Below are 26,532 nucleotides of genomic sequence, written 5' to 3'. Positions count from 1 at the left end.
CCCTTTTAGAATAATTTGCACCATATGTCCTTGTTAAATATTTTATGTGATAGTTGAGTGCTCAGAGAATACTATAAAGTAATATGACAGAATATTTTTCTAACCCCTAGAAATGGACCTTATTCAGGCAACTAGGTGGCACTGAACCTTGAGTCTGGAAGATGAGTTCAAATTCAACCTTAGACACCTGTGACCCCGCACAAGTTACTTAACTTCTCTCAGCCTCAGTTTTCCTATCTTGAAAATGGGGATAATATTAGCACCTAATTCCCAGGGTTGTTGTGAGAATAAAATGAGATTCTTTTTGTAAAGGGCTTTGCAAAACTTTAAAGCAACATATACATGCTTATTGTTGTTATTATTCTGAGAGTAATCACTTCAAGAGGCTTCACACTTATTCTAACCATGCTGTAGTTACGTCTCACATTTCTGGAATACCTGTTTGGTGATTTTCTCCATTTAGAAGTTTTTTCAGAATGATCTTTTAAATCATTAGTGGTTCCAGGTATTCATTCTTTGAAGATAAACCTGATTTGTCAAAATAGCAAAAAAGTCACTTGGAACTGAATCTAGCAATTAAAGTAAGTAATGAATTTGGTTTAGTAAAATGAGAGAAGATAACAAACATTCTCTCCCTCCAAGAAAAAAAAATAAAAACAAAAAACACCCTACCAAGTGTTAACTACTAAATAATGAAATTGGGTCTCTTGTAAATTGGCTCTAAAGCATCCATTCCAGGCTTACCCTGGATTAGTTTTCTTCAGAAGAAAAGGACCATAAGACACCTGAAGATAAAAAATGGTCAGAGTCTTTTCTTTGTTGCTACCATTTTTCTTCATCTCTCCCCTCCCTGTGCTGATTCAGTTCCTGAGCACTTCCAGGTTTGCCTGCCCATTTGACCACCTTCCTCATCCTACAGCCCTACATCTCTACTGGGCACTGGCTATTTAAGTGAACCTTTGGACATTTTCTCCGCCCTCTAGTGTTTATATATTTACTGTACTTTTGATTTCTATAACTTACCTAGCCTCATTGCTTTCCAAACCCTCTAGCCTTGCATCTCTCATAATAGCTTTGTCCCTTATAGAGGACTTGAGAATGCTGTAACTCTCTTCCAGACCCAACCCTATTAATTGTTTTTACAGCTCCCTTGGAGAAGCCTGGGCCCAGGTGAAGAAAAGTCTGGCTGATGAGGCTGAAGTCCATCTCAAGTTTTCTTCCAAGGTAACCTGCCCCTCCATCCCATCATGTCAGATATGTACATCTCAGTGGAGTAACAAAGGGTTCCTCTCCCTTTCTAAGCACATCCCCAAAGGACAAGGCTATCACATCCCTTTGATATTTAAAGGGACCTTTTGTAGTTTCCGCTTTTTCATGGGCTAGATCGGGCATTAGCTGTCCCCAGGATGGCATTTTCCTCGAGGGAAAATTTTCAATTGGTGCAAATGTAAGAAAGAGCCTGAATTTAATATCAAGGAGACCTGGGTTCAAATATAGGCTCTGATACTTCTTACCTTTGGGCTCACTTTCTTCATCTATAAAATAAGAAAGTTGGAATAAATTATCTCTAAGTTCTCTTTCAGGTTTAGATTCTATGAAAATTGTATAATACTATGATATTATATAATAAAGTTTGTGTGTGGTACCCTTCTACATGTCTCATGTGGGACAAACAGGGACAGAGCTTATGCTGTCATTTAGGATTAGTGGAACAGGTTTCTGGACCCAACCCCTCAGGTGCCAGCCTCCCTCATGCTGCCATCTGGTTATACAAAGCTTCCCCATCCACCACCACCACTTTGGAACCTTTACATAGCCTCCTGTCTTGTCCTCCTGTTAAAGTGCCTCGGCTGTCTTTTAGACTAAGCTCAAGTAGGTGTTAGAGGGAAGTATATCTGAGATCAAAATAATTAATTAATTATTATTTTAGAACGTTAATCATTAGAATAATTAATAAAAGAATTAATGTGTGAATGGCTTAGAGTCTCAGCCTATAAGGAAGACAGCTGTGGCACAATAGATAGAACATTGACTATGGAGTCAGAGGACCTGAGTTCAAATTATGCCTCTGAAATTTACCACCTGTGTGATGTTAAGCAAGTTCCCCTCTCCTGGGCCTATCTCCTTATCTCTAAAATAAAATGATGAGATTAAGTCTCCATCATCCCTAAGTCTGTGATTCTATATCAACCTTCCCTGTGGGGTTTTTCTTTTAAATGAGAAACTCCAGTCAGTAAAACTATATGACTGGTTTGCTTCATCACACACCTGTCAGAAGAAGAGAGATCAGCAATGAAGAGTTCACTTCTCTAAATTCCATTACCCTGCTGTCAATTTAACAAATGAATGGAATGAATTGAACTGAATGAAGCACTTACTATTTGCTAGACCCTGTGCCAAGAAGTCAAAGAGAAAAGAAAATGACATAGTTCATGGCATGAAAGAAGGTCCTAGTTTAATAATGGAGATAGAACAGATTATGGGGAGGGGGGCAGCTAGATGGCACAGTGGATAAAGTACTGGCCATGGATTCAGGAGGACCTGAGTTCAAATCCAGCCTCAGACACTTGACACTTACTAGTTGTGTGACCCTGGGCAAGTCACTTAACCTCATTGCTCAACCAAAAAAAAAAAAGAACAGATGAAAAAAACATAGAATGTAAGGGGCAAAGGAAAGATTCAGGCAAAAACTTCCCTGCCAATTCTAATATACTATGATGTTGTGACTTAATTTTGAAAACAAAACAAAACTGTAGAACAGGGTTTCTTAACCTGAGGTGTTTGGATAGACTTCAGGGGGTGCATGAACTTGGACTAATTTTCATTATTTCACAACTGACATTTGGCATTTCCTTTAAAAATCATGGATTTTTTAAAAAATTATTCTGAGAAAGCAAACGTTAAGTACTTCTGTTCTAGAGGCTGATAAATTCCTCTTAGGGCTCAGGTAGTGCCTCATACTATGGTCCCTGAAAACAGGCCAACCCAAAGTACAGATAACTGTGATAAGTAGGAAGAACGCATGATAAAGTCAGTTGTGGGGTTTTTTCTATAACTTTCATTAAAAGGAAAGACTGTCACTAGTTAGCTCTAGTCATTTTTGTTTTTCAAACTAAAGTCAAAATACCATGTAGAAAAAGATTTTAAGAAATTGAAAATGCCTCAATATAGTTTAGCTTATGATTCAGTATCATGGGGTTAAAGATGGGGGTCCTTAGGTATTCCTCAATAAAGAATTATACTTTTGCACACAGTCCAATTAGAATTAATGTGGTCTTTTATTTGGCACTACGGTAGGTTACCGGAAGTCAAAAATTTCACCTCAAGACAAGGAGAGTTTAGAAACATTCTCCTCCTAGTACAGAAGGAAGACAAAAGATTTTATAGAGAATAGATGGGGTGTCCATTTGAAAACTGGAAAGTTCCCTTTTGGGGTGGGGTAGGGAAAGCTTGATAATCAAGGGGGACTTTTTTTTAATGATGGTCCTGACATTTGGGGTTATCTCTGTCTCCTACCTCTGGTCAGGTAGTAGCCATGCATAATTGACTTTCCTGCTATAGAATTTTATCTCCCCTTACTTCTTAGGTGTGTTTATTCTGATATCTAGTTGGTCAATCTAAACTTTTATAGTCCCTCAATATGTCTGTCCTGTCATCTTTTGTTTTGCTTCTCAACAAGATAAACTTCTTCTGATTTATCCTAAATCCCATGTCATTCAGTGTGAGTTTTTTCTATAAAGATATAATAATGTTAATAGGGAAGCATAAATTGCTACTTAATTCTCACTACTTTTGTTTTACTAATAGTCAAAATAGAACATAGAAAAAGATTTAAAGTTATACAATGTGATATGGTTCAAGTACTTTTTTGTCCCAAACTTCAATTGCTATTAATCATTGTTTATCATAATTCTGGTTTTCCTTCTTAGGGCTAAGTAGAAAACACTTTTAAACTCACAATGGGCTTTTCTTAGAGTCAGAATCTTTTTGGCTCTCTCTAATTCAGGCATGGTACTTTAGGCGGGGCAATGAGGGTTAAGTAACTTGCCCAGGGTCACACAGCTAGTAAGTGTCAGGTGTCTGAGATTGGATTTGAACTGGGGTCCTCCTGAATCCAGGGCAGGTACTTTATCCACTGCACCACCCAGCTGCCCTTAGGCATGGTACTTTATACTTGAGTTAACCTTACTCTACAATATCTCCCATGAGTTGTCATCTGGCCTACACTTGAAGTCCTTTGGAGGAAGTCATTATTCGCAGCCCATTCCAGGCTCAGACCACTCTAATTGTTAGGAAATATTTCCTTATGTAGAGCTAAAATTGGCCTCTTTAACATTTTCTACCCATTGTTCCTAGTTCTGCCCTCTCTGAGGCCAAGCACAACCTAACAGCTCTTTAAAATCAACAAAGACAATTATCACATCTATTCACTTTACTAGCCCACTCTATCAACCCTTACTCCCATCAATTTAGGTCTTCTCTTCCCTAAGCTGGGACCCTGGTTCTTTTCTTTAGAATTCCAAAGCTTCATGTGCTCCCTACTTCAGGTATTAAAAGCTTTTAATTATCTGATTTCCCAAATGATGTTAACTAGACTGAGGTCTATGACTATGAATCTTAAAACCTTCTTTCTATAGTTTTGATCTGCTTTAAGATCATCTTCTTTCTTATGTACCTCTTGAAAGACAGAAAAAAAAAGCACAGAAAGTTTCAGGCAGTTGAGTGGTGGCTGATTCACACTGGCATATGATGTCATGGCTTTTATTCCTGGCTCCTTGCTTGGATCTTCTCTCCCATGAATTTCTGGGCACTCTTCTTACATTACAGTTGCTCTCTGGGGTATCCATTTTGGTAGACATTCCTGAAGAGCTTTCTCCTCATTCCTTTTGGAGTTAAAACTCTTATGATTGGATTGATAAGATGCTAGGCAAGTACTTTCCTATTTTAGATACACTCTACCTCTGGATAAGAGATTTTTGCCATACTTTAAAAATCAGTGCCTCCTCCTCTTCAAGTTCTGGGCCCGCGATTGGCAACATGACTAAATGCACCAAGAAGGTCAAAATTGTTGGTAAATACAGAACACATTACGGTGCATCCCTCAGAAAAATGGTGAAGAAAATTGAAATTAGCCAGCATGCCAAGTATACCTGCTCCTTCTGTGGCAAGACCAAAATGAAGAGATGGGCTGTGGGTATCTGGCATTGTGGATCCTGTATGAAAACAGTAGCTGGTGGTGCATGGACCTACAATACCACCTCTGCAGTTACAGTCAAATCCGCCATCAGAAGACTGAAGGAATTGAAGGACCAGTAAAATCTTCTCCCCATCAAATATCTGTAGCCCATAGTCCAACAATAAATAGGTTAATTTATGGAATAAAAAAAAATCACTTTGGTTTTTAATAGTCAAAAAAAACCATCAGTGCTGGGGCAGCTAGGGGGTGCAGTGGATAGAGCACTGGCCCTGGATTCAGGAGGACCTGAGTTCAAATCTTGCCTCAGACACTTAACACTTGCTGTGTGACCCTGGGCAAGTCACTTAACCCCAATTGTCTCCCCCCCCCAAAAAGAAAAAAAATCAGTGCTAATTCTTTGTAAGTCAGAGGTTATTTATATTACTTTCCTCCAATCAACTGAGTTATTCCCCCATGTCTAGGTCAGATAATTTCCCAAGTGTCTTTGGTTTAACTCTGAAAAGGGCAGGAAGTTAGTACATTCATTTCAGTGTGGGCTCCTAATATTTCTGTTTCAGTAACCTTCTGTTAGTGATCCTGTTCTGGGACCTATGGAATTTAACTATGTCCTCAGCTCTGAAACATTGAATTTGAGGGAGATATGCATATTTCAGATGACTAAGTACATGTGCCAAAGCAATTTTATCTACTCCGGGAGGAAAGAAGGGGAGGAATACAGAGAGAAGAAAAAGAAAAGGAGGAAGTCAGGCAGTAAGGAGAAAGCATAGGATGCTGGAGTCAAAAAGCCAGTTTTGGAGTCAACAAGCATTTTTAAAGTGCTTTGTATGTTCCAGGCACTTTGCTAGGCATTAGAATTATAAGTAAAAACAAACATTAGCTTACATGCTAGTGGTGGAAAAGAACACATTAAAGGAAGCCAAAAGTGGGAAAAGGAGAGAGACTGGAAGGGGGATGAAGAGGCAGCCTTGCCTTGGGCATGGTGGATAATGTCTGATGGTATAGCCTGGAGAGGAATGAAATTTGCCTGACTTGGGTACCTTCCTTGTTCTGTGAAAAGCCATACAATCAAAGGGAGATGCCACAGGAGCAAAGGGTACTTCCAGTATGTGAATTCTGGGACTGAAGTTAACATCTAGTCATCTTCCTCTCATTTTATACATGAGGAAACTGATGACCAGAGGAAGGGAAGTGACTTGGCCAAGGTCATGCAATTAATTATTATTTTAATATTATATTATTATTGTTATACTGTTAATTATATCATTAATTTGTAACAGTTTCCAAGGTATCTTTGGTGCATTTCTCAAGACTGTATTGTAAGTTGGCATATTCATTTCAGCTTTGGTTTCTGGTATTTGTTTCAGTAGATAATAATGTTAAATTGCATTAATAATATAGTTATAATAATGATGATTGACATAGAACATTAAGGTTTACAAACTGTGTTCCTAACAACCACCTTTGTAATATAGGTTTACAAATATTATCCCCATTTTACAGATGAGAAAACTGAGGCTCAGACGAGATAAGAATCTTGCTGTTAGTCTCTAAGGCCATTGCTACTAAGTGTTAAAAGCTAGGATTCAAACTTAAATCTCCATACTTCAAGTCCATATCGCACTGGAGCCAGAGCCCAGGACAATTTCTCCTTATGGTTTCTTCTAACCAATGTGAGTGGATGTTACCATGGATCACTGAGCCTCTTCCCTTCCTACTCTTTTCCTCCTACCAGCTCCACAGTGAAGTGGAAAAGCCCCTGATGAACTTCCGTGAGAATTTCAAGAAAGACATGAAGAAGTGCGACCATCATATTGCTGATCTGCGGAAACAACTAGCCAGCCGATATGCCTCAGTGGAGAAGGTAGGCTGTCCCAGAGCATGGGAAGGAACACCTGATTGGCAAACATAAATGGTGGATGGAGAAATCAGGAAACAACTGCCTACATTGAAGTCATGCAAACAATGCTCCCAGAGTCCCACAGTGACAGTGAAGTGGGGCGGGATCTTAATATACCCCAATCCACAGTCAATAGAAGTAGACTACAGCAGTCCTCTCTCAACTATCCCCTGTACTCATTCTATAATATTTATTAAACACCTGTCATGTTATACTGACTTGCCCAAATTCCTACAGGTAGTAAGTAATAGCAGTGAGATAATCAAATTCAGGTTCTCTAACCACAGATCCAGTATAGGATTATGCTATCCCTCCTAGCTCTTGCTTCCCTTGCCCTTTCCCCATTAGTAAAGCACATACTTTGAGCTATTTTCCTAGCAGTGTGAATGGGTTTATTCTTGTTGCGGTAGTTGGGAAGGACCCATGCTCCCACTTAGAATGGGCTTCCTGAGTTATACAATGAAAGGAATCAAACAACCATAAAATATCAGAACTGGAAGGGATGTCAGCACTTATTTAGTCCAACCCCATCATTTTACAAGTGAGAAAACTAATGCTGGTGGGTGGGGGGGTGAGGAGGAGATACGATCTTCATCTCTTCTAATTTTTTAAATGATATGATCTTTAATATTAAGGTTATGTATCCATTTTGAGCTTATTGTGGAATGGGGCATAAGATGTAGGTCTAATTTCTGCCAAGCTGCTTTCCAATTTTCCCAGCAATTTTTATCAACTAGAATCTTATCAAATAGTGAATCCTTTTCTAAATAATATATGGTTGTTTGAGGGGCAGCTAGGTAGTGTAGTGGGGAGAACACTAGACCTGGAGTCAGGAAGACCCGAGTTTAAATTTGGCTTCATTTACATACTAGCTGTGTGACCCTAGGCAAGTCATTTCACTCAGTTTCCTCATCTATAAAATGGAGTTGATAGTAGCACCTAGCTCCCAGGGTTGTTGTGAGGATAAAGTGAGATAATTGTACAGAGGTTAGCATAGTGCCTGGCATATAGTAAGCACTAGATAAATGTTAGCTATTATTACTAATCATCATTATCAAACACTGAGTTATTGAGTAGACAGGAAAGGTCATGCAGCAAGTCAGTGGCAGATTTGGAACTAGAACCTAGAGTAACATTTATTTCTGAACACATGATCACTAATTCTTCTGCTACTCCATTGTGTGATTCTTGGCTCACAGGTCCAAACAGAGGGGAATGTTATGTATGTTCCAATTTAGGGTCTGATAAACTTTGTAGAACGGTGAAATGGAATGAGAATGTAAATTGGTCATCTATACCTGGTTTCTGTCTGTTGCTTACTCTGCCACTGTATAGCCATACGACCTTAGAAACATCATTTGACTTCTCCGGGGCTCTGTTGCCTCATCTATAAAATGGGAAACATGACTTACCTGCCTGAAAAGAGGACTGGACTATTATTCTTCTTAGAGCTCTTAAGAGCTGTGTTTTCCCTGTTCTGTTTGGTCTAAGGCACGGAAGGCCCTTACAGAGAGGCAGAAAGACCTGGAGATGAAAACCCAGCAACTAGAAATCAAACTTAGCAACAAAACTGAAGAGGACATTAAGAAAGCCCGGCGGAAGTCTACACAGGCTGGTGAGTTCCCAGGATTTGCTATGGGCTAAGAATCATACCCTCAGGGGCAGCTACGTTGCACAGTGGAGAGAGCACCGGCCCTGGATTCAGGAGTACCTGAGTTCAAATCCGGCCTCAGACACTTGACAGTTACTAGCTGTGTGACCCTGGGCAAGTCACTTAACCCCCATAGCCCCATAAAAAAAATAAAAAAGAATCATACCCTCATTTGCTTAAAAAGTTCTATTTTCCCCTGCTCTCCTTTACATGTTTTAGAGACTCTGATCAGCTTTGGTGGGTAGGTGGGTTGAGTCCCTGAGAGGGTGGGACACTGGAATGAGAGAATAGGGGGGGCAACTAGGTGGCACAGTGGATAGAGCACCGGCCCTGGAGTCAGGAGTACCTGAGTTCAAATCCAGCCTCAGACACTTGACACTTATTAGCTGTGTGACCCTGGGCAAGTCACTTAACCCCAATTGCCTCACAAAAAAAGAGAGAGAGAGAGAGAGAGAGAGAGAGAGAGAGAGAGAGAGAGAGAGAGAGAGAGAGAGAGAATAAGAGCCTGAAGGGAAAAAAATGGAGAGACCAAAGGAAACTTAAGCCTTATCTCCCAGAATACTTCACCCGCTCTTCATCTTTCGGGCCTACTCCAGGGAAACCAGATGCTTCAGAATAAGGTTGTCCCTGCAGATTAAACTTCAGATTGGTGTTGCTGGTATAAAAGGGAGTTGAGGAGTTCTTCTATGATGAAGAAAGCTGCTGGGAAGAATATAGGCAGCCAAGAAAAGGGGAATCTTGGACAGATACTTCCTCATTTCCTTGACAAGATTGGGTTTTTGCAAATTTACCATCTGGATTAGGGAATAGGGCCCAGGGAGATTTCCTCCCTCCACCATCAGGAGATGTTCACAGCCAAACGGAAGAGATCACCTCCCAGAACTAAACTACTGCTAGGTTCTGATTAATGTGAATAATGCATCCACTTGAAGTGGTCACCTATTTGAATTCACGCTGGCATATTTCCATTGGGCTGGAATCAGTTACCATATTTTATATAAATATCACTTCAAATAGTGCAGATTTGAATAAATGTGAATATGTGTATACAAAAATGCAAGTTAGATGTCTTGAATGAAGCAAGTATTGGTTTGGCTTCGATTTTAACTAACTCCTCATATTACCCTGCCTGAGACCAGATGCAACAGAGAAAGGCAAGTCATTACCCCTGACCCGATTTTCTCTAGTTCTTCAAATGAAGTCTCTACTGCCCCCTCGTGGGGAAAATTAGTTGATCCCAGAAGTATAGAATCCTTTCAATCCTATCTAAAGTCCCATGGGTGGGGAGGGCCAGATTGACTTTGTGGAAAGGTTGGTTTATAAAAAGTGTGATGGAAATGTTGTTTTATTACTCTTACATACAGTAATTTTAAAGAACTGGATAAAATGAATGAAATGTCACCAATTACAAGATAAAGAAACATGATGTGATGAGGATAGTGAATTTATTGTCAGAAGACCTAGATTTCCACCCAACTTTCATTTGACCCCTGTGTGACCTTGTGAAAGTCCCCTCTCTTGGTCTCATCTTCATAAAATTAAAATGACGACATGAAAATAGGAAGGGAAGTACTGCTTGTGGGAGTAATTTTAGAATCCTCTATCTGAATGCAGTTGGACCATTAGTTTGTTAGAGCAAAAATTAAAACCAATGCCAAATTAGTAGAAAGGAAAAAAAATACAAAGAAAAAAGCTTCAATTTGGCCTATTTAAATAGCTTCAGCTTGACTTATTAATTCCCTCCCCCCCCCAAAAAAAAAAGTAAGGGAAATGACAGACAATGGCACAGATAGACTACCACCATTTTTTATTTTTTATTTTTTGGTGAGCAGTTGGGGTTAAGTGACTTGCCCAGGGTCACATAGCTAGTAAGTATCAAGTGTCTGAGGCTGGATTTGAACTCAGGTCCTCCTGAATCCAGGGCCAGTGCTGTATCCATTGCACCACCTAGCTGCCCCCTACCACCATTTTTTATGGGAGTTAAAGCACTTGTCATAATGAAGACAAAAGAAACCATTGCAGTCAGCTTAGCACCTATGGATTAAGGAATCAAAATCTAGGTTAAAATCCCAGTTCTGCCACCTGCTATATTGTGTCTTTGGGCAAGTCATAACCATTCTGGGCCCAGTTTCCTATAAAATGAATAAGTTGAACTATGATCCCTATGACATCTTCTAGAGATCTAAATATATGATCTGCAAAATAAGACAGTTGGACTAATTGATTTCCAAGGTCTATTCTTGCTCTAAAATTTCTGTTCATTAATCCTGGGCAATTACAGTGATGTGTCACAAGTCGCCAATTAGTGATACTTGTCCCTTTTTTTATTTAGCATTTTATTTTCCCCCAATTATTTTTAAAAACAGTTTTTACATTAATTTTTAAAACTTTTCAGTTCCAAATTATCTCCTTTCCTCTCTTCCTCCTCCCATATTGATAAAGAAACCATAGACCAGGGGCAGCTAGGTGGCGCAGTGGATAAAGCACCAGCCCTGGATTCAGGAGTACCTGGGTTCAAATCCAGCCTCAGACACTTAACACTTACTAGGTGTGTGACCCTGGGCAAGTCACTTAACCCCCATGGCCCTGCAAAAAAAAAAAAAAGAAAGAAAGAAACCATAGACCAAAAAAAAACCCTCAAGAAAAATAAAATTAAAAAATATGCTTCAATCTGTATTCAGACATTATCAGTCCTTTCTCTGGGGATGGATAGCATTTTTTAAGTCCTTTAGAGTTCTCTTGGATCATTGTATTGCTGAGAATAGCTAAGTCATTTACAACTGATTGTGTCTTAATGAGTTGTCAAAACCAGTAGAGCTGAGAATATCTGAGTCCTCAATGAATTTCATTCTCCCTTTTTTTTCCAGTAGGGTCTAGTTCCATGCCCTTCAGGGTACCATTCCATAATACCTCAAATGTCCCAGAAACTTGGGGAACCATGGTATTATATAGGATGACTGGATTTTTGAACTGAAAGCACTCTCAATTTACAGATGAGGAATGTGAAGCTTAGATATATTAAGTGACTTGTGTACAGTTACACAGGTAACAAATAATGGACCCAGGGTTCAAATCTGGATCTTTTAACTCTTCATTGAGTGTTCTTTCCACATGGGTCAAGGAACAATTATTGAGCAACTGAACAAGGTAGACCTTGAGGGTTGTTGAGAAAGTTCATTTAATGAAGGATTCCTTGGTTTCACGTTAGGTTAAAGTACATTTAACCTTAATGTTTAGTGCTAAGTTCCAACATCTATGCTGTACCGCAGCATAACCTTAGGGTTAACTAAGCCCCCACTGTTTATATGACTATAGGAAGAAAAATCACCATAGAGGTGGGAAAATAAATGTGTCAAGGGCCATGGAGGGAAGATAACTTTGTTCCTTCTGTGTTTGCAGGAGATGATCTGATGCGCTGTGTGGATCTCTATAATCAGGCCCAGTCTAAGTGGTTTGAAGAGATGGTGACAACCACCTTGGTATGGATCTGTGACTACCCTCCAAACTCCCTTCAGAGCATGGGTGGCATCCTCTTCAGTGAAGGGCGAGGTGACCTGTGTGACAGGCTCCATTGTACAGGAACTCAGGGGAGTTCTTAGCAGAATAGTAAGGGAAATGGAGGAGGGCCAGGAGACTTGACTCCTGATAGCTAAAATTTCATCTACTATAATAGAATCTAAGATGTGGGTCTAGGTGTAAGGTCATTTGTCTTTTTCCTCTTGAATTACCTAATCTAGCCATCAGTCCAAGATAAATGATCACAACTCTACAAATCTTTTACTATGAAATGAGCATAAGATTTAGAGCTGAAAGGAGGTGTTAATGATAAACTTATCAATTCTCTCCTTTTTACAACAAGAAATTGAAGCTCAGTGACTTGCCTAAGGTCACAAGGTAGTGAGTAACAGAGCCAGCATCTCAACTCAGATCTTCTGATTTTAAACCTAGTATTTTTTCTACTAGGTCTGTATTTTTTATTTTTTTTATTTGTTGATAGATTTTTGTTCTGACACAACGAATACTTCTCCCCAAATACCCAAACAACCTCACCCCTAGTGAATTAGATTCCCCAAAATAGTTAAATAAAACTACTTAATAGCATGATTACATATGTCCTTGAAACCTATAATTTTTTTAAGGATTCTTTCCCCACTTTTTCTTTTCCCAAGTGACTGATTGAATTCCCACCTGCACTGAGAGCAAGAAGAATAACTTCCCAGGCTGCCTCTTGGTAGTTCTAGGTCTTGGCATAATGCATAAATTGTTTTAAGGAGGAAAAGTAAAGTGACTTCACACTGCTCTTAGACCCAAGTGGGGAGAGTATATCTATGTGCCATATTCTTGTGATGCCCCAGTAGAGGAAAAGAGAATTCCTAACATTAACAATATGTACAATATGATACACAGTAACCCCGTCCCTGCTGAAAAGGACTCAGACTATTCAGAACAGCTCTGACCATCCTGGGGGTACAGTACCCCTGACACCAGCCCCATGTTTCCCTGATTTCTTTCTGACCACAGGCCAGCACTCAGGTATCTACTTTCCAAGTGTGGGTGCAGTGAAGTGGATTTAATGTCATGTCATTTTGAAAAGACATGTTTTATGTTGCCGAGCTCTCATAGTTACACCTTGTAAAAATTGCCCATTATTAACCCAGCTGTCCTATCCTCTCAAAGCATCAGCCAGCCAGAGGAGATTAGAGGCCCCCACCTGGGATAATGGCCTAGTTTTTCCCCCAGTTAATCTCCTAATTAGTTCCCAAGCTGAACCCCCCTGCCTTCACCCCCCCAGTTAATCACTTTGGTGATGCCCTAGTTGTGCACTGAACAGCATGAATTCTGATCAGACGACCCCCCCACCCTCATTCCCCAAACAAGGAGCTACCCAGAAATCAGGCTCCCTTATGGATCTCACAGTATCTGACTATTCTCTAATACAGACTGTAGCTTTTGAGTCCTGCCTCAATTAAGTTCATTTCAAAAAACATGTTTAACTACCTCTTGTGTCTAAGGCATCATGCCAGGCAGAGACAAAAATGAAACTGAGCCTTCCCTGTTTACATTTCCTTGAAATATAGACCACGTACACAAATTAAATATTATGCAAGGGAAACTGGAGAAAGCATAAATTACTGAGGGAATAGGGAAGACTTCATGGAGGAAGTGGCATCTGAGTTAACCTGGAAGACTGTTTAGTCAGAGGATTTAGGTTCAAATCTTCCACTTACTTGGGTTCATCTCTTCCATTATATTGTGATCTTGGGCAATTCCTTTCTGGGTCTTAATTTCCTCAGCTTAAAAGTGAGGGGATTGGGGCAGCTAGATGGTGCAGTGGATAGAGCACCGGCCCTGGAGTCAGGAGGACCTGAGTTCAAATCCGGCCTCAGACACTTAACACTTACTAGCTGTGTGACCCTGGGCAAGTCACTTAACCCCAACTGCCTACTTAAAAAAAAAAAAAAAGAGGGGATTATAGAAGTGACCTCCTAGATACCTTCCAGCTTCAAATCTTATCCTCCTATGGCTAAAAAAGGACTCTAGAAGGTGGAGGAGAAGAATCTTTCCAGGCACAGGTTTGTGTAAATGCTTGGAGGGGTGCGAAAGTTTGACTGGAACATCGAAAGCCAGATTATACAGTATCTGAATTGCCAGGCTCAGTGTTTGCAATGGGGAGTGAGGAAGATTTTTTTTTAGCATGATCAGCCCTGTGCTTTAGGAAGATTACGTTCATAGCAGTGTGGAAGGTGGATTAGAGGAAAGAGAATGGAAGCAGGGAAACCAATTAGTTTATTATAGTAGATAGAGAATAGCGGTAAGATGAGAAGTGGGGAGGGAGATAATAAGTGGAGAGAAAGGGGATGGATACAAGAGTTGGTTATGGGAGTTCATTAAATCTTCCAGGAAAGAGAGGACATACACTAATGAGTCTGTGAAGGAGCAGAAGAAGAAAAGAGCAGTATTATCATGGAAACCAAGAAAGTGGAAAGTGTCCAGAAAGAGTGGGTGGTCGGCTGTATCAAAAGCCAAAGAGAATGAAGACTAAGAAAAGACTAATCAGTTAAGAGACCAGCAGTACGACATTTTGGAGACAGTAATTTTAGTAGAATGATAGGGTCAAAACCAGATTGTAAAAGATAAAGAAGTGGGTGTTGAGACTGTAGAAACAGCAAATGAAGAGGATTCTTTCTATGATTTTGGCAGTGAAAGAAAAGAGGGTTTATACAACAATTTGAGGTCATGGTCATGGTCATGGTCAAGTAGAGGGATTTTTAAAGGGTGGAATGAACCTGAGTGTGTTTCCTCCATAGCAGGAAGAGAAAGAGGTAATAGCTACTGAGAGATTGGAAAGAATAAATATGAACCACTGATGGGGTAAGGTCCTTGACAGTCAATCAAGAAGGAATACAAGTTTTGCCAAGACACAATGAGATCAGATAACATGAATTTGTGGTGGGTGTAGGTCCTGTAGTAGCCTTTCCTCAGTGGTGTTCAGTAGTTTGATTGTTCAAGAGGAAAACATCGGTGGCAGGAGAGATCCAGGATTGCAGGTAGGCAAAGTATGGATGGTCCAAAGGGGCAAGGAAGTAGAGAACAGTGAACTGATCAACTTTAGGGTTAAGACTTTGAAGAAAGAAAAGTAGGGCTACATCAGGGTTGAAGGGTTAGGAGCCCAAGGATTTTATTTTCTTCTCAGCCATGTAGCAGTGGAACAGGCCCAAGTTCAGAATCTGTCAAAAATTCTTGAATCCAGGAGAATCCAAAACTCCCAGTGCTTAGTACCCTGAGGTCAGTCTCCACTGAAATGACAAAGTACAGAGAAAAAAATGCTCAGAGACACCAGAGTGCTTCTCTTTTCCCTGCAGGAACTTGAGAGACTGGAGGTGGAACGGGTAGAGATGATTCGGCAACATCTGTGCCAATATACACAGCTGCGGCATGAGACAGACATGTTCAACCAAAGTGTGAGTTCCTAACATCTATTATTATGACCTAGTAAATAAGAGTGTCCTAGCAAGAGATAGGGAGCAGGATCAGTACACTGAGGGCCCAAAGGTAGACCAGATGAGTATTCAGCAAATGCATCTGCTTTTAGTATGAGAAATAGGTAGCATGGTACAATGGAAAGAACTGACTTTGGGGTCAGGTTCAAATCCCAGCTTTGGTTCTTATTGCCTGTGTGACCTAGGATAAGTCACTTAATTCCCTGCATCTCAGTTTCCTCACCTGTAAAATGAAGAGGTTAGACTAGATAGTTTTGAAGGTCCTTTCCAGCACCAAATCCATAATCCTATAAATTCACCAATGAAAGAATAATCATCTGAATTTTCCCAGAAGCCATTCTCAGATCATATAATGGGGAACTTGAAAATCACTTCTACTTATATAATGGTTCACTGTACACAAAACACTTTCCTGACAGACCAGTGAAGAACACAGTGGAAATATTATTATCTTCTTTGTAGAGATGAGAAAACAGGCCTAGAAGGAAATGATTTTTTTTTTCACAGTATCAGAACCAAGACTAAGAATATAGGTCTGACCTTCCGTCTGCCACCTGAAAGGGCTGAGGGCTTCTTTCTTTCTGACCAGCAGCAAGCCTATTGGGTATCAACACTTCCAGAACTCAACTCCGAACCCCATCCAGTACTGTGCTATTAAGTTTATCACTTACCATTTATCAGATGCCCTACTATGTGCCAGGCACTGTGCTAACCACTAGGGATACAACAAAAGGCAAAAAAAATCCCTGCTCCCAAGGAACTCACAGTCCAATGGGACTGGTCAGAAGAAAAATTTTAGTCCATAGATAGTCTGCCAAGACAAATCACCCAACTATGCAGGGACAATCAAGTCCCAAAACATTTATTTAATATTTATCTGGTCCTTAATGGGATTGGAAGACTGGATAAATTTGGATGCCAAGGGATTAGGACATTGGTTGGCTTTGGACATGGACAGATTAGAGCGTCAGTGTGCTTATACCTGGACAACTACAGCTGGAAATACAAGCTGTTAGTCTGGGGTACGGCATCTAGGAAAAAATAGCAACTACTTTCATCCAGAGAAATTTTAGGGTGAAGGAATCACTTGATATTGGTGGGCCCAACCACACTCTACAAACACCAAAAGCATGTGGCTTTGCAGGAGGCAGTGAGGTAGGGAACTCTATCTAATAAAGTACTACCTGAATGGAAGACCAATGTCACCTTATCTTCTTTATATCATTTCCTAAAATCTTGGCAGCTGCATTCATATATTCATAGAATCACAGAAAGTTAGAGCTGGGAGGAACCTCAGTCTAGCCCCCTCATTTCAAGGAGGAAATTGAGATCTAGAGAGGAAAAGTGACTTAATGGAGGTCATTCAGACAGTCACAACTGACACAGCTGGTCCTTCTGATTCCTTTTCCAGTTTTCTTTCCATTCCCTTGAGGTCTCAGAACATTTTATTCAAGAGCAATAGTTGTGAGGTAGAGCTGGTTCAGTGAATATTAATAATTATAACTTACATGACCCTAGCACCATAAGTGTGACAAAACATTTTTCCCCAACTACTCTGAGGTAGGTAGTATAGGTATTGAGGGGCAAAGCAGGTACCATAGTGGATAGAGGGCCAGATCTGGAGTCAGGAAAGACTCATCTTCCTGAGTTCACATCTAGCCTCAGACACTTAATAGCAGTGTGACCCAGGGCAAGTCACTAAAACCTTGTCTCAGTTTCCTCATCTGTAAAATGCACTGAAGAAGGAAATGGCGAAGCACTCCAGGATCATTGCCTAGAAAACCCCACATGGGTCATGTAGAGAGTTAGGACATGACTAAAAACGACTGAACAGAAATAAATGTCATTATGATTCCTATTTTATAGATGAAGAAACAGATCTGGGGAAGGGAAGTGATTTTCTCAGTCACACGGCTAATATGCACTAGAGCTGAGATTTTTGAAGCCTGGTCTCCCAGTGCTAAGTCCAGTGCTCTTTTTACTACACCAGGCTCTTAATAGAGAAGAGATCCCAAGCCTCTTCTCCTCACACCTCTCCCCTGACTATCCTTTCCTCTCTGCCCTCTTTAGACAGTAGAACCCGTGGATCAACTCCTGCGGAAAGTGGATCCTGCTAAAGACAGGGAGCTGTGGGTGAAAGAACACAAAACCGGAGATATCCGACCTGTGGATATGGAAATCTAGACTGAATGAGTCAATCCTTGAATGGGTTTATTGTTGGGGTTTGGGGTTCCCATCAAGAGAAAGGGCTCTTTCTTTGGGACCCGCCGTCATGCCAGGAAGGATTTGTGCTGCCATCCCATCCATTGTCCTGTTTGGTGAGGTAGTTGGAGTGTCTCCGTTCCCCATCCCAGACTCAGAAGACAAACACTTACACCCTTGCCTTTATCACCATCACTAAAAGCCCCCAGCTCCCTATCCTGTGCTTTTCTGAGAGCAAACTGAAGAGTTCAGTTCCTGGAATATGGCAGTGGTCTGTTTATAGTCATGTGTCATGCTTAAAGACCCAGCCTGTATAATATGTTTGTGATTCTTATGGGGTCATCAGGGTCCAGTCTTCCTCAAGCCTAAGAGCTCCTCCTCTCCATGGAATCTAAGGACTAAGGGAGTTGTCAACTCCTTTCTCCAAAATGAGTACCAACATGAAATGGACTGGGGTGGGAGGAGGTACCTGCATAGTTGGAACGTCCCTTCTACAACTATCCAAGTCCTTTGTTTGTGACCTGTCTGGAACTGGGAGCTTCTGTAACATTTCATCAAAGAATCATCTACTAGGGCCCAAGAGGGAATCCTGAAAATGAGCATTTGCTTCTCTTATCACAAAACAGAACCTGCCCTTCTTTTAAAATCTATAGTGATAATGGTGGAACTACCTCATTAGACAAACTGGCCCCAATTTTGAGTGTTCCCCTTTTCCCTTCCCATTTGCCACAAATGTTTTTGTTTTTGTTTTCTTTCTACATGGATAGTTCTTACCCAACTTTTTGGACCTATGTCCTCATGTGCTATTGTTCTGGGGAAACATCAAGTCAACAATCCAAGCCAGTTAGGTTTGTTTTTTGTTTTTTGTTTTAGATTACCCAGTCTCACCATGTGATGCTTTTTAGAAATCCTTAGTTTTCAGTGTCTCATTCTGCTCATTCCAGTGGTTTGGGAGCAGATCTCAGGGGCAGGGTGTTAATTACCTGCATCCTTCCCCCTCACACCATCATTTATGTTTACTGCTCTCACCTAGCATCTGTCCTCTCTGCTTACATCAAAGTGATTGAGTATTTTTAGGCATTGAGGCCCAGGATGTTGGGTTTAGAATGTGGTGATATGGATCCTGTATTTGGCTCCCTTCCTTATTCAGTGCCCCTTGGGTCGTCACATTTGCCATCTTGTGCCATCTTCCCAGGTCCTAGTTATAATTTTCAAACCCAGGTCTTTGATAACAATATCCTCCAAAGTTTTCTATCAACAGGAAATCTCTTTGTTTCTCATTCATAGAATCTTTCCAAACCCTACCAATTTCTTTGTTAGAGGATATGGCTCTCCCATTAAGATTTCCTAGTGATGATTCTAATTGTTTTGATTCTTCCCTTCTTTTTGGCTGCTTCTCCTTACCCTTTACACTTTATTTGGCACTACACAAAGTTTGTTTTTCTCTTTTCAGCTGTTATTCAGTTTTGACCTTCTGTTTTGTGACCTAATTCCCAACAAAACCAAAACCAAAAGGCCAGGGATTGATTAGAATGTTTTTGCCATTGCTACCTTGAGGATCTTAGATGCCTTCTCCCTCATTGTTATGTTTCCCATCTCTCTCACAGCAGCAGCCCTGAAAATTAGCCCTTCAAAGCCCCCTTAAATCTTGTGTGTGTGAGAGAGAGAGAGTGTGTGATAATTTAAAGAGGGGAGTATCCATTAAATCTTAATGCTGGGGCAGCTAGGTGGCACAGTGGATAAAGCACCGGCCCTGGATTCAGGATCACCTGAGTTCAAACACCACCTCAGACACTTGAGACTTACTAGCTGTGTGACCCTGGGCAAGTCACTTAATCCCCATTGCCCCTCAAAAAAAAATATTAATGCTCATACTATGGATTTCACAGACTCCTTAAACTGGACAGAACTTTGGTAACATCCAGTCTAACCTACCTTAAAGATCTAGAGCTTGAAAGAACCTCAGAACATATCTAGTCCAATCCTCTCATTTTACAAATAAAGAAACTGGGGCCCCAGGAGATCAAGGGACTTGCCTAGGCAGTAAGTGTGCAGTTCTTCTTCCACTCTATGATGATACTCTACCGAAGCCTAAAGATATGAAGGAGCACAGTTAGTGGTAGATCTAGGGCATTCTAAGGATTGGCTATATTTCCTCTCCTCTGGTTGTGACTTTAAATTTCTATCTCTATTAGTAGTACTTGAATGGTATTCGACCACCTCAGACAAGGGCAGGAATATAAGGTTTTGCTGGTTGTTTCTTTCAGACTGCCATAGTATTTCATTATTTGTATCCTGTGACTCCTGCTCAGCTCACATGAGCATAGAGTATCTCCTCCTGCCATTTGTTTTGGAAAATAGCCAAGCTACTAAACTAAGAAAAAGGTAGTCACCTTTTTTAAAATTATTATTCTGATTAAGATTCTAGGGAGGAAATCAACTCTAGGAAGCTGACAGTACCAACAGAGTCATTGTGGAATGATGTATTACAAAGAAGATGGAGAAAGGGTGATTAGATTGAGGCTATCCAGTGATACTCAGCTATTGCTCATATGATTGTAGTTCCTTGGTTTCTTCTTTTACAAAATAAGATGTGGATAGACTGGAGAAATGCTGCTGAAGAGGACTGAGTGGATGAAGAATCACCTTTAGCTCAGTAAATATATGTTTGCATGTTTTTCAAGTGCTAAACAAAGAATAAGTAATATTATTATTAACCCAGTTATTCCAGTGAGTTGGATTTATTTTAGTCTCCTTCATTCTAACCTTTAGGGAACCTAAATTTTTTCTTTCTCTCAGTATGGAATCAGCATACCTTTTCTTCCTTCCTACTTCCTACTGGCAAGGTACTGGTTGGTCATTCGTGTACCATCACAGAGCAGGCTTTCTAGGCTTTCTAAAAAAGCTACAAGAGGTTGTGATATCAGAGTAATATGGATGTAGAGCTTGGCAATTAAACTCAACCATTCTTTGGACCAATAGAACAGCCATTCCCTAAAAATGACAGCTTCATTCACCCTATCTCCAATTCATCAAGTTTTAGTGCCTACTTCAAAAGCTGTGAATTCACAGAAGCATGTCATCAATCAAGATGGGCAGGGTAAATGCCTTAGAGTTAGAGATCTTATTGTTTGCTAACTGTTAAAATTTTTTTTATTTGATTGAGTATAAGAGTCACAGCATGAACAGGCGTGAATGGGTTGTGATCCACACCATTGGAGACAGTGCCCATCATAGATCATACTGAAGTATTTTGAAGCTGGGTAAGTAGAAGAAGCTTAGGCTACCAGAATCAGATGGAAGTGCCTGAGTCTTCAGGGACATGAATAACACAAACTCCACAAAGCTGTCAGAGGGCAACTCATGAGCTCTTGTGGACTAAATAATTAGTCAAGTGTTTACTGAGTACCTGTTGTATACCCAGATCTTTCTTCAGATGTTAAAAAACAGTATTCCAAAAGCTTTTGTATGGAACATACTGAACATTGATATATTTCACATTAAAAAATTAACAATAAAACCCCAATAAAGCCACTAACATTCAATATGGATTATCCGGTTGCCATAGCAATCCTACAGTTGATTATTTTTCCCCCTTTAGAAGCAGACTAGCCCTACATCCACCAATAATAAGAACTAGCCCTTTATAATTCCTTGTCTAATTACTCATAATTAGGATTTCAACATCCCCAATATAAATTGACAGTATAATTAAATGGGGGTGGGAAGGGTGAAGACCAGACTCTATTAACTGGCATGCTATCTCTTCTTAGTTTTGTCTATTGTACCCTTGTCACAAGTAGTCACTTGTTAGGGCTAAAAATCAAACATTAGTGAGGGAAGCAAACATGAATAGTTACTAAATTCAGGAATTTATTTTGTTCAACCTTTATATTTTGAAAAATAATTGTTTTTTAAAATTAAGACCAAATGCCTAATTAGTGGTGTCAGCAAGTAAAAGTATTGGCTGAGTCTGGGTTCATTAGAATTTGGAATCCCAAGCTGTGAAATTCAACTATTTGTGTTTTCCCCTGGCCTCTTTAAGCCTTAATGAATGATAGACTTTTATTTCTCTGGGGTCCCCCCCTTCTATATAGTTTCTAACAAGTGGGTAGCTTTCACTTTAATGGGTAACTAGGACCCCAGTTAATTAATTTTCACATTAAAGTGCTTTAAGAGCTATATTATGTCAACTTGCTGTATCACCGTTTAAGAAAGATAAGGTCACTATGCCCATTGTCAGTCATCCCTGCCTCCAGGGAGGAAAATATCCTACCTCCTTTCTTTAAAGGGATGATTTGCATTGGAGATTGGCAACTGGTCCTCTATCTTCTGTTCATTTTCACAGATATTTCTAGCTTAACCACTCTGATTTTCAAATGCAGCAGTGCCCAAGAGCTACATTTTATTCTTGGATTTCCATCACTAGTGTTTTGGGAGTAACTGTTGCCAAATTTTTCTTTTCCACAATACAAAAATTGTAGAGGTAAATTTTATTATTTTACTTCAACATAGGTTCAGGCCTCAGAAAAAACCTGAACCATCATGAGGATTCTGACAAGGTTTCTTATAGAGTAGTAACAGAGAAATAATTATTTTACATATTGCCATCCTGTACATCCCTTTTAAGGCCATTAAAGTTAAAGAGAAGATTGATCCATAATCCCACACTTCCTTTAATGTCATAAAAGTTGAACAAATTTAGTTACATAGAATCATAATCTCATATATCCCTTAAGGAAACAAACTGCATCAAACAATAGGTAAATTAAATCAGGCTACAGATTAAACTACATTTAGAGGATTCACAAATGGGCAATTGAAGAGGAATAAGGTCCAGTAGAGATTCTTCCCCTGGCTTCTTATCAAAGGAGTGCTTAAGGAAATGTTTCAATCAGGTGAGGTCAATATTAAGATAGACTTTTAGTTAACCAAAATATGCAGGAAGAAGGGCCCTGGCTTCCAAGCAATAAAAGGAAATAAATAATTCCTATAACACTTGTTTTCCCAAAACCAAATGTTGGGTTTGGGTTTTTTTTTTATGTATTTTATAGTACTTTATTTCTTTCTACCTATGCTATAATGCCTGGCCAGTTGGGTCTCTGTGTTCATATCATTTAACTATCACTGAAGGACATTTAATGAACACCAAAGGTAGCATGGTTAGTAGGAAAACCATTGGACTGAAATCAGAAGCTCTTGGTTCCAGTCCAACTACTTCCTTAAAATACCCGAGTGACTTTAAATAAGTCATTTCATCTTTGTAAGCCTCAGCTATATAAAAGGGAGTTGAACCTAACCCAAATGATCTCCTTGTTGTGCCATTTCCAGTTTTGTGTAAGTTACTTTATACATGACCAAGCCATGTCTGGACTCCTTCAACCTATCTTTAACTGGACAGTCTTCATAAAATTTCTATCTAACTCTTAGGAAAGGAAGCCCATTACACCTTTGAAATTTGAAAAGTTCGAATGCAGTCACTTTCTCAGAATTCGAGTTGAGGCAAGATAATGTGCCCAGAGTGGTATCAGGAATAGAGCAGACCCTTCTCAACAGGACCCACCTCATGCACCTAGCCTAATTCTTTACCACCTATGTCTCCAACATACCTTCTGTGCCATTTGCAAGAAAAGTTATGGCCTCTAAACCTAAATCTCCAAAGAGGTGAAGGAACCAGGCAGCTCACAACCATTTACACCCGGCCACATACCCGTACATCTACAATTCATGTAGACAACTCTCTGTGCTTTGCAATTTCTCAGCAGCTATGTACATCGCTCAAAATGATTGACATGCCCCACCTCCCTTCCAAATATTTGGTTCTCTACCCCATGTCCATCTGTATCATACTTTCAGGAAAAGGGATATCTAGAAGACAACCTGGAACATTTCCAAAGGACATTTGATATACTCAGAATCAGGAAAAATAGTGCGCAGGGCAAGGGAGTCAAAGTGAGTTCTGGATTGCAATTTGGGGGTCCTTTCCACAAGGTTGCCCACCCTCTGGCTTAGTTTCAACCAGATTCAATGTATTCTCCCACTATCTAGACATGTGTAGTGTGAGCCACCTCATTCAAATCACGACATATGTGTTTGAGGGCAAATAGTTCAGATGATGGGATCAAAACAAATGCCTCATCCTTCCTAAGGCTTTGGGATTTGGAGCAGTCTGTCTTTTTAGGAGCTTCTGTAGGGCGCTATTTCTTGGGGAGTGGTCATCATAGCCTAATAGCTCTCTATTACTTAGTCTGTCATGTAATAGAGGGTGTTGAGTTGTTCCCCTAAACACTTTGAGTTTGAGGGCATCTTCTATCATTACCAGGGTTATGAAATAAGGAATTCAAGGACATATGGGTGCTTTTAAATTGATTGGGGATTGGGGAATGAGATGCCTAAGCATGCCTTGGTGGAAGATCTGGAGATCTTGGTTTTTGGTCCATCTCTGCAGATCTTTTGCTATATTATCTTGGGGCAAGTAATTTCACCAATTCCAGCACACTGGAGCATTTAGAGGGAACCATCTGGGCTTTGTCTGGAAGTCCTCTCACAACCTTACATTATTTTAATTTAGTTTTGTTTTATAATATGCACCATCCCAGTATCTGGTGTCTATTGATTCCAAGAATCCTTCATCTAATGCTAGTGGTTTTATCTGTTAAATGAGTTCAAATTGGATGACCTCTGGGGTCCCCCCCCCTTCTATGTAGTTCTCTTTCCCTCTAACTCATCACTCCCAGCCTTTGGGATCCTGAGGGGAAATTCTGCTGCAGACACCAATGGGGAGCAAGGAACTGAAATGGGGAAAGGGGAGTCAGCAAATTGAGCATTTATAGTTGTTGGCAGGAGGCAGGGTCCCCAGGGTGCAACTCTTTCCTTTTTTCCAGTGATTCTATACCTTCCTCCCCCTCGGGATCAATGATGGATGGGAGGCAGTCATTCTGGAGACATAAGCATACTGCCTTCTAGTATCAAAGTGGAATTTTCTAACAAAATAAACTTGCTTGTTTGGTCTGTTTTCTGTAACTTTTGCTAAATACTTTATACGTTTTTAAAGTTAAAAAGCTGTGTCTCCTGCCAGCATTACTCATTCTGGTATGAATGTGTTTACTTCACATTCTATATCTTTCCATCCTCTTTGGCTTCATAGATTGGTAAATATAATTGATGTAATATAATTTATAAGTAACACTGTTGCAACTCTGATCTTTTTGGAACCTGTAACCCGTTTCTCTTCCCATAATGGCATTAGTGTGTATTAAGGCTGACGAATTAAATGTTTAAAGGGTTTTAATTCTGAATTTGTTATATATAATTGTTCTGTATTATTATAAAGCATTTTCATGAACTTAAACTCTATTTCTTTATATTTTTCTGCAAGTTGGTGTATACACTTCAGATGCTTGGAGTCATTCCATGTAAAATAAACTGTACAGAGACACATATTCCAGTTATGGAGTTGTTCTTTCTAAAGCCCTTTCTTACTCCTACCTCCCTAAATTGGCAGTCATTTCATCCAAGGGATTTGAGGGGCAGCCCAACCAACTGACTGGTTCCACCAATACAAGAGATCATCCAGTCCTGATCTCCTGTAGTCTCCCTTCTCTCCATAAGACCTTCAGTTTTCTCTCATCTCCCATGTGGGTCACTCTTCTCTACTTGCTTACTTCCTCAACTCTCTCCTTTAAGTCTCCTGGCCTATTTATGGCCTATTCTGCCACTGTTCTTGCCTCTTCAATTCATTCAATTTATTGTCTACTATTGTCTACAATTTATATATCTAGCTATAACAAGGCAATGTGATACAATGAGTAAGAGCAGGTCTCAAGGTCAGGAAGACCTAGATTTGAATCCTGCTACCACACAAACTGGTGCTGTGGCCCTGGGCAAGTCGGTTAACCCCTCAGTACACCCCCTCCCCCACACATACCCCTGCAACTTTCTAAACCTATGAATTTCAGAGCAGTTGCCCATCTTTATTGGTAGGATTTCCTCATGGGGAATTCCCTACATCAATGAAACGACAGGCCCAATAAAAAATAGTAGTGAAGTAATAGTAAAAAGGGACTCTGCCAGGCAGAGAAGGCTCTTCCAGAGGTCTTCTGCGTCAGATTTCTCATGTCCTTTGCCTGAGAAGCCTTATTAATCGGTTCCTTTCCTTGTAAATAGACCTGAAGGAGGGAGGGTCAGACGTATTCAGTGTTTCCCAATCTACATACAGTCCTGGGTCTGCATCAAAGGCCCCATATGACTAATAATCGATGCTGGAGGTGGATGCAGGCTGCAATTAGACCATGCTAGAGAGGTTTGGATTTTTGCTGCAAGGAGGCCAGAAGAAGGCGACTCAAGTAGTTATTTCCTGGGCAGTGTAATCTCAGAAGTTAAAATGATCTTGGGGTTTTAAGGAGAGTTTATGGCCCAAGTACAGACTTAACAAACACAATCATAATACATCATTTTCAACAATTTGTTTGCCTAAGGAGCATAAACTTTCCCTTGGATAGAAGATGTTTATGCAGGTTTTCAAATAAACTTCTGGGTCGTGACTCCTAGCAGCATCAACACAGCTGTCTGTATACATACCCCT

The 26,532-nt window shown here is 40.2% G+C and overlaps 2 protein-coding genes across 3 annotated transcripts in view; both read left to right on the top strand.

Moving 5' to 3' along the window:
• GAS7 (growth arrest specific 7) overlaps positions 1-25,388 on the top strand; it is a 311,630-nt gene extending 286,242 nt beyond the window's left edge. For both annotated transcript variants that reach the window (XM_044001028.1, XM_044001029.1), the window contains exons 9-14: positions 1,146-1,224; positions 6,930-7,058; positions 8,586-8,709; positions 12,145-12,224; positions 15,609-15,707; positions 17,817-25,388. In XM_044001028.1, coding sequence (XP_043856963.1) covers positions 1,146-1,224; positions 6,930-7,058; positions 8,586-8,709; positions 12,145-12,224; positions 15,609-15,707; positions 17,817-17,930 — 625 coding nt within the window. In that variant the 3' untranslated portion in view covers positions 17,931-25,388. The remainder of the gene's footprint in view (positions 1-1,145; positions 1,225-6,929; positions 7,059-8,585; positions 8,710-12,144; positions 12,225-15,608; positions 15,708-17,816) is intronic.
• Positions 5,038-5,316, top strand: LOC122753569 (60S ribosomal protein L37a-like). The gene has a single exon (XM_044001030.1). The coding sequence runs from the start codon at positions 5,038-5,040 to the stop codon at positions 5,314-5,316; it is 279 nt and encodes a 92-aa protein (XP_043856965.1).
• Positions 25,389-26,532: the final 1,144 nt, after the last annotated feature.

This window comes from Dromiciops gliroides, chromosome 4, assembly GCF_019393635.1.
Source record: "Dromiciops gliroides isolate mDroGli1 chromosome 4, mDroGli1.pri, whole genome shotgun sequence".
Taxonomy (NCBI): domain Eukaryota; kingdom Metazoa; phylum Chordata; class Mammalia; order Microbiotheria; family Microbiotheriidae; genus Dromiciops; species Dromiciops gliroides.
The sequence above is the reverse complement of the archived record's forward strand: the minus strand, read 5'-3'. Positions and strand labels throughout refer to the sequence as shown.

Coding starts and splice junctions, on each gene's coding strand:
- LOC122753569 (XM_044001030.1), top strand. CDS start 5,038: ATGACTAAATGCACCAAGAAGGTCAAAATTGTTGGTAAATACAGAACA.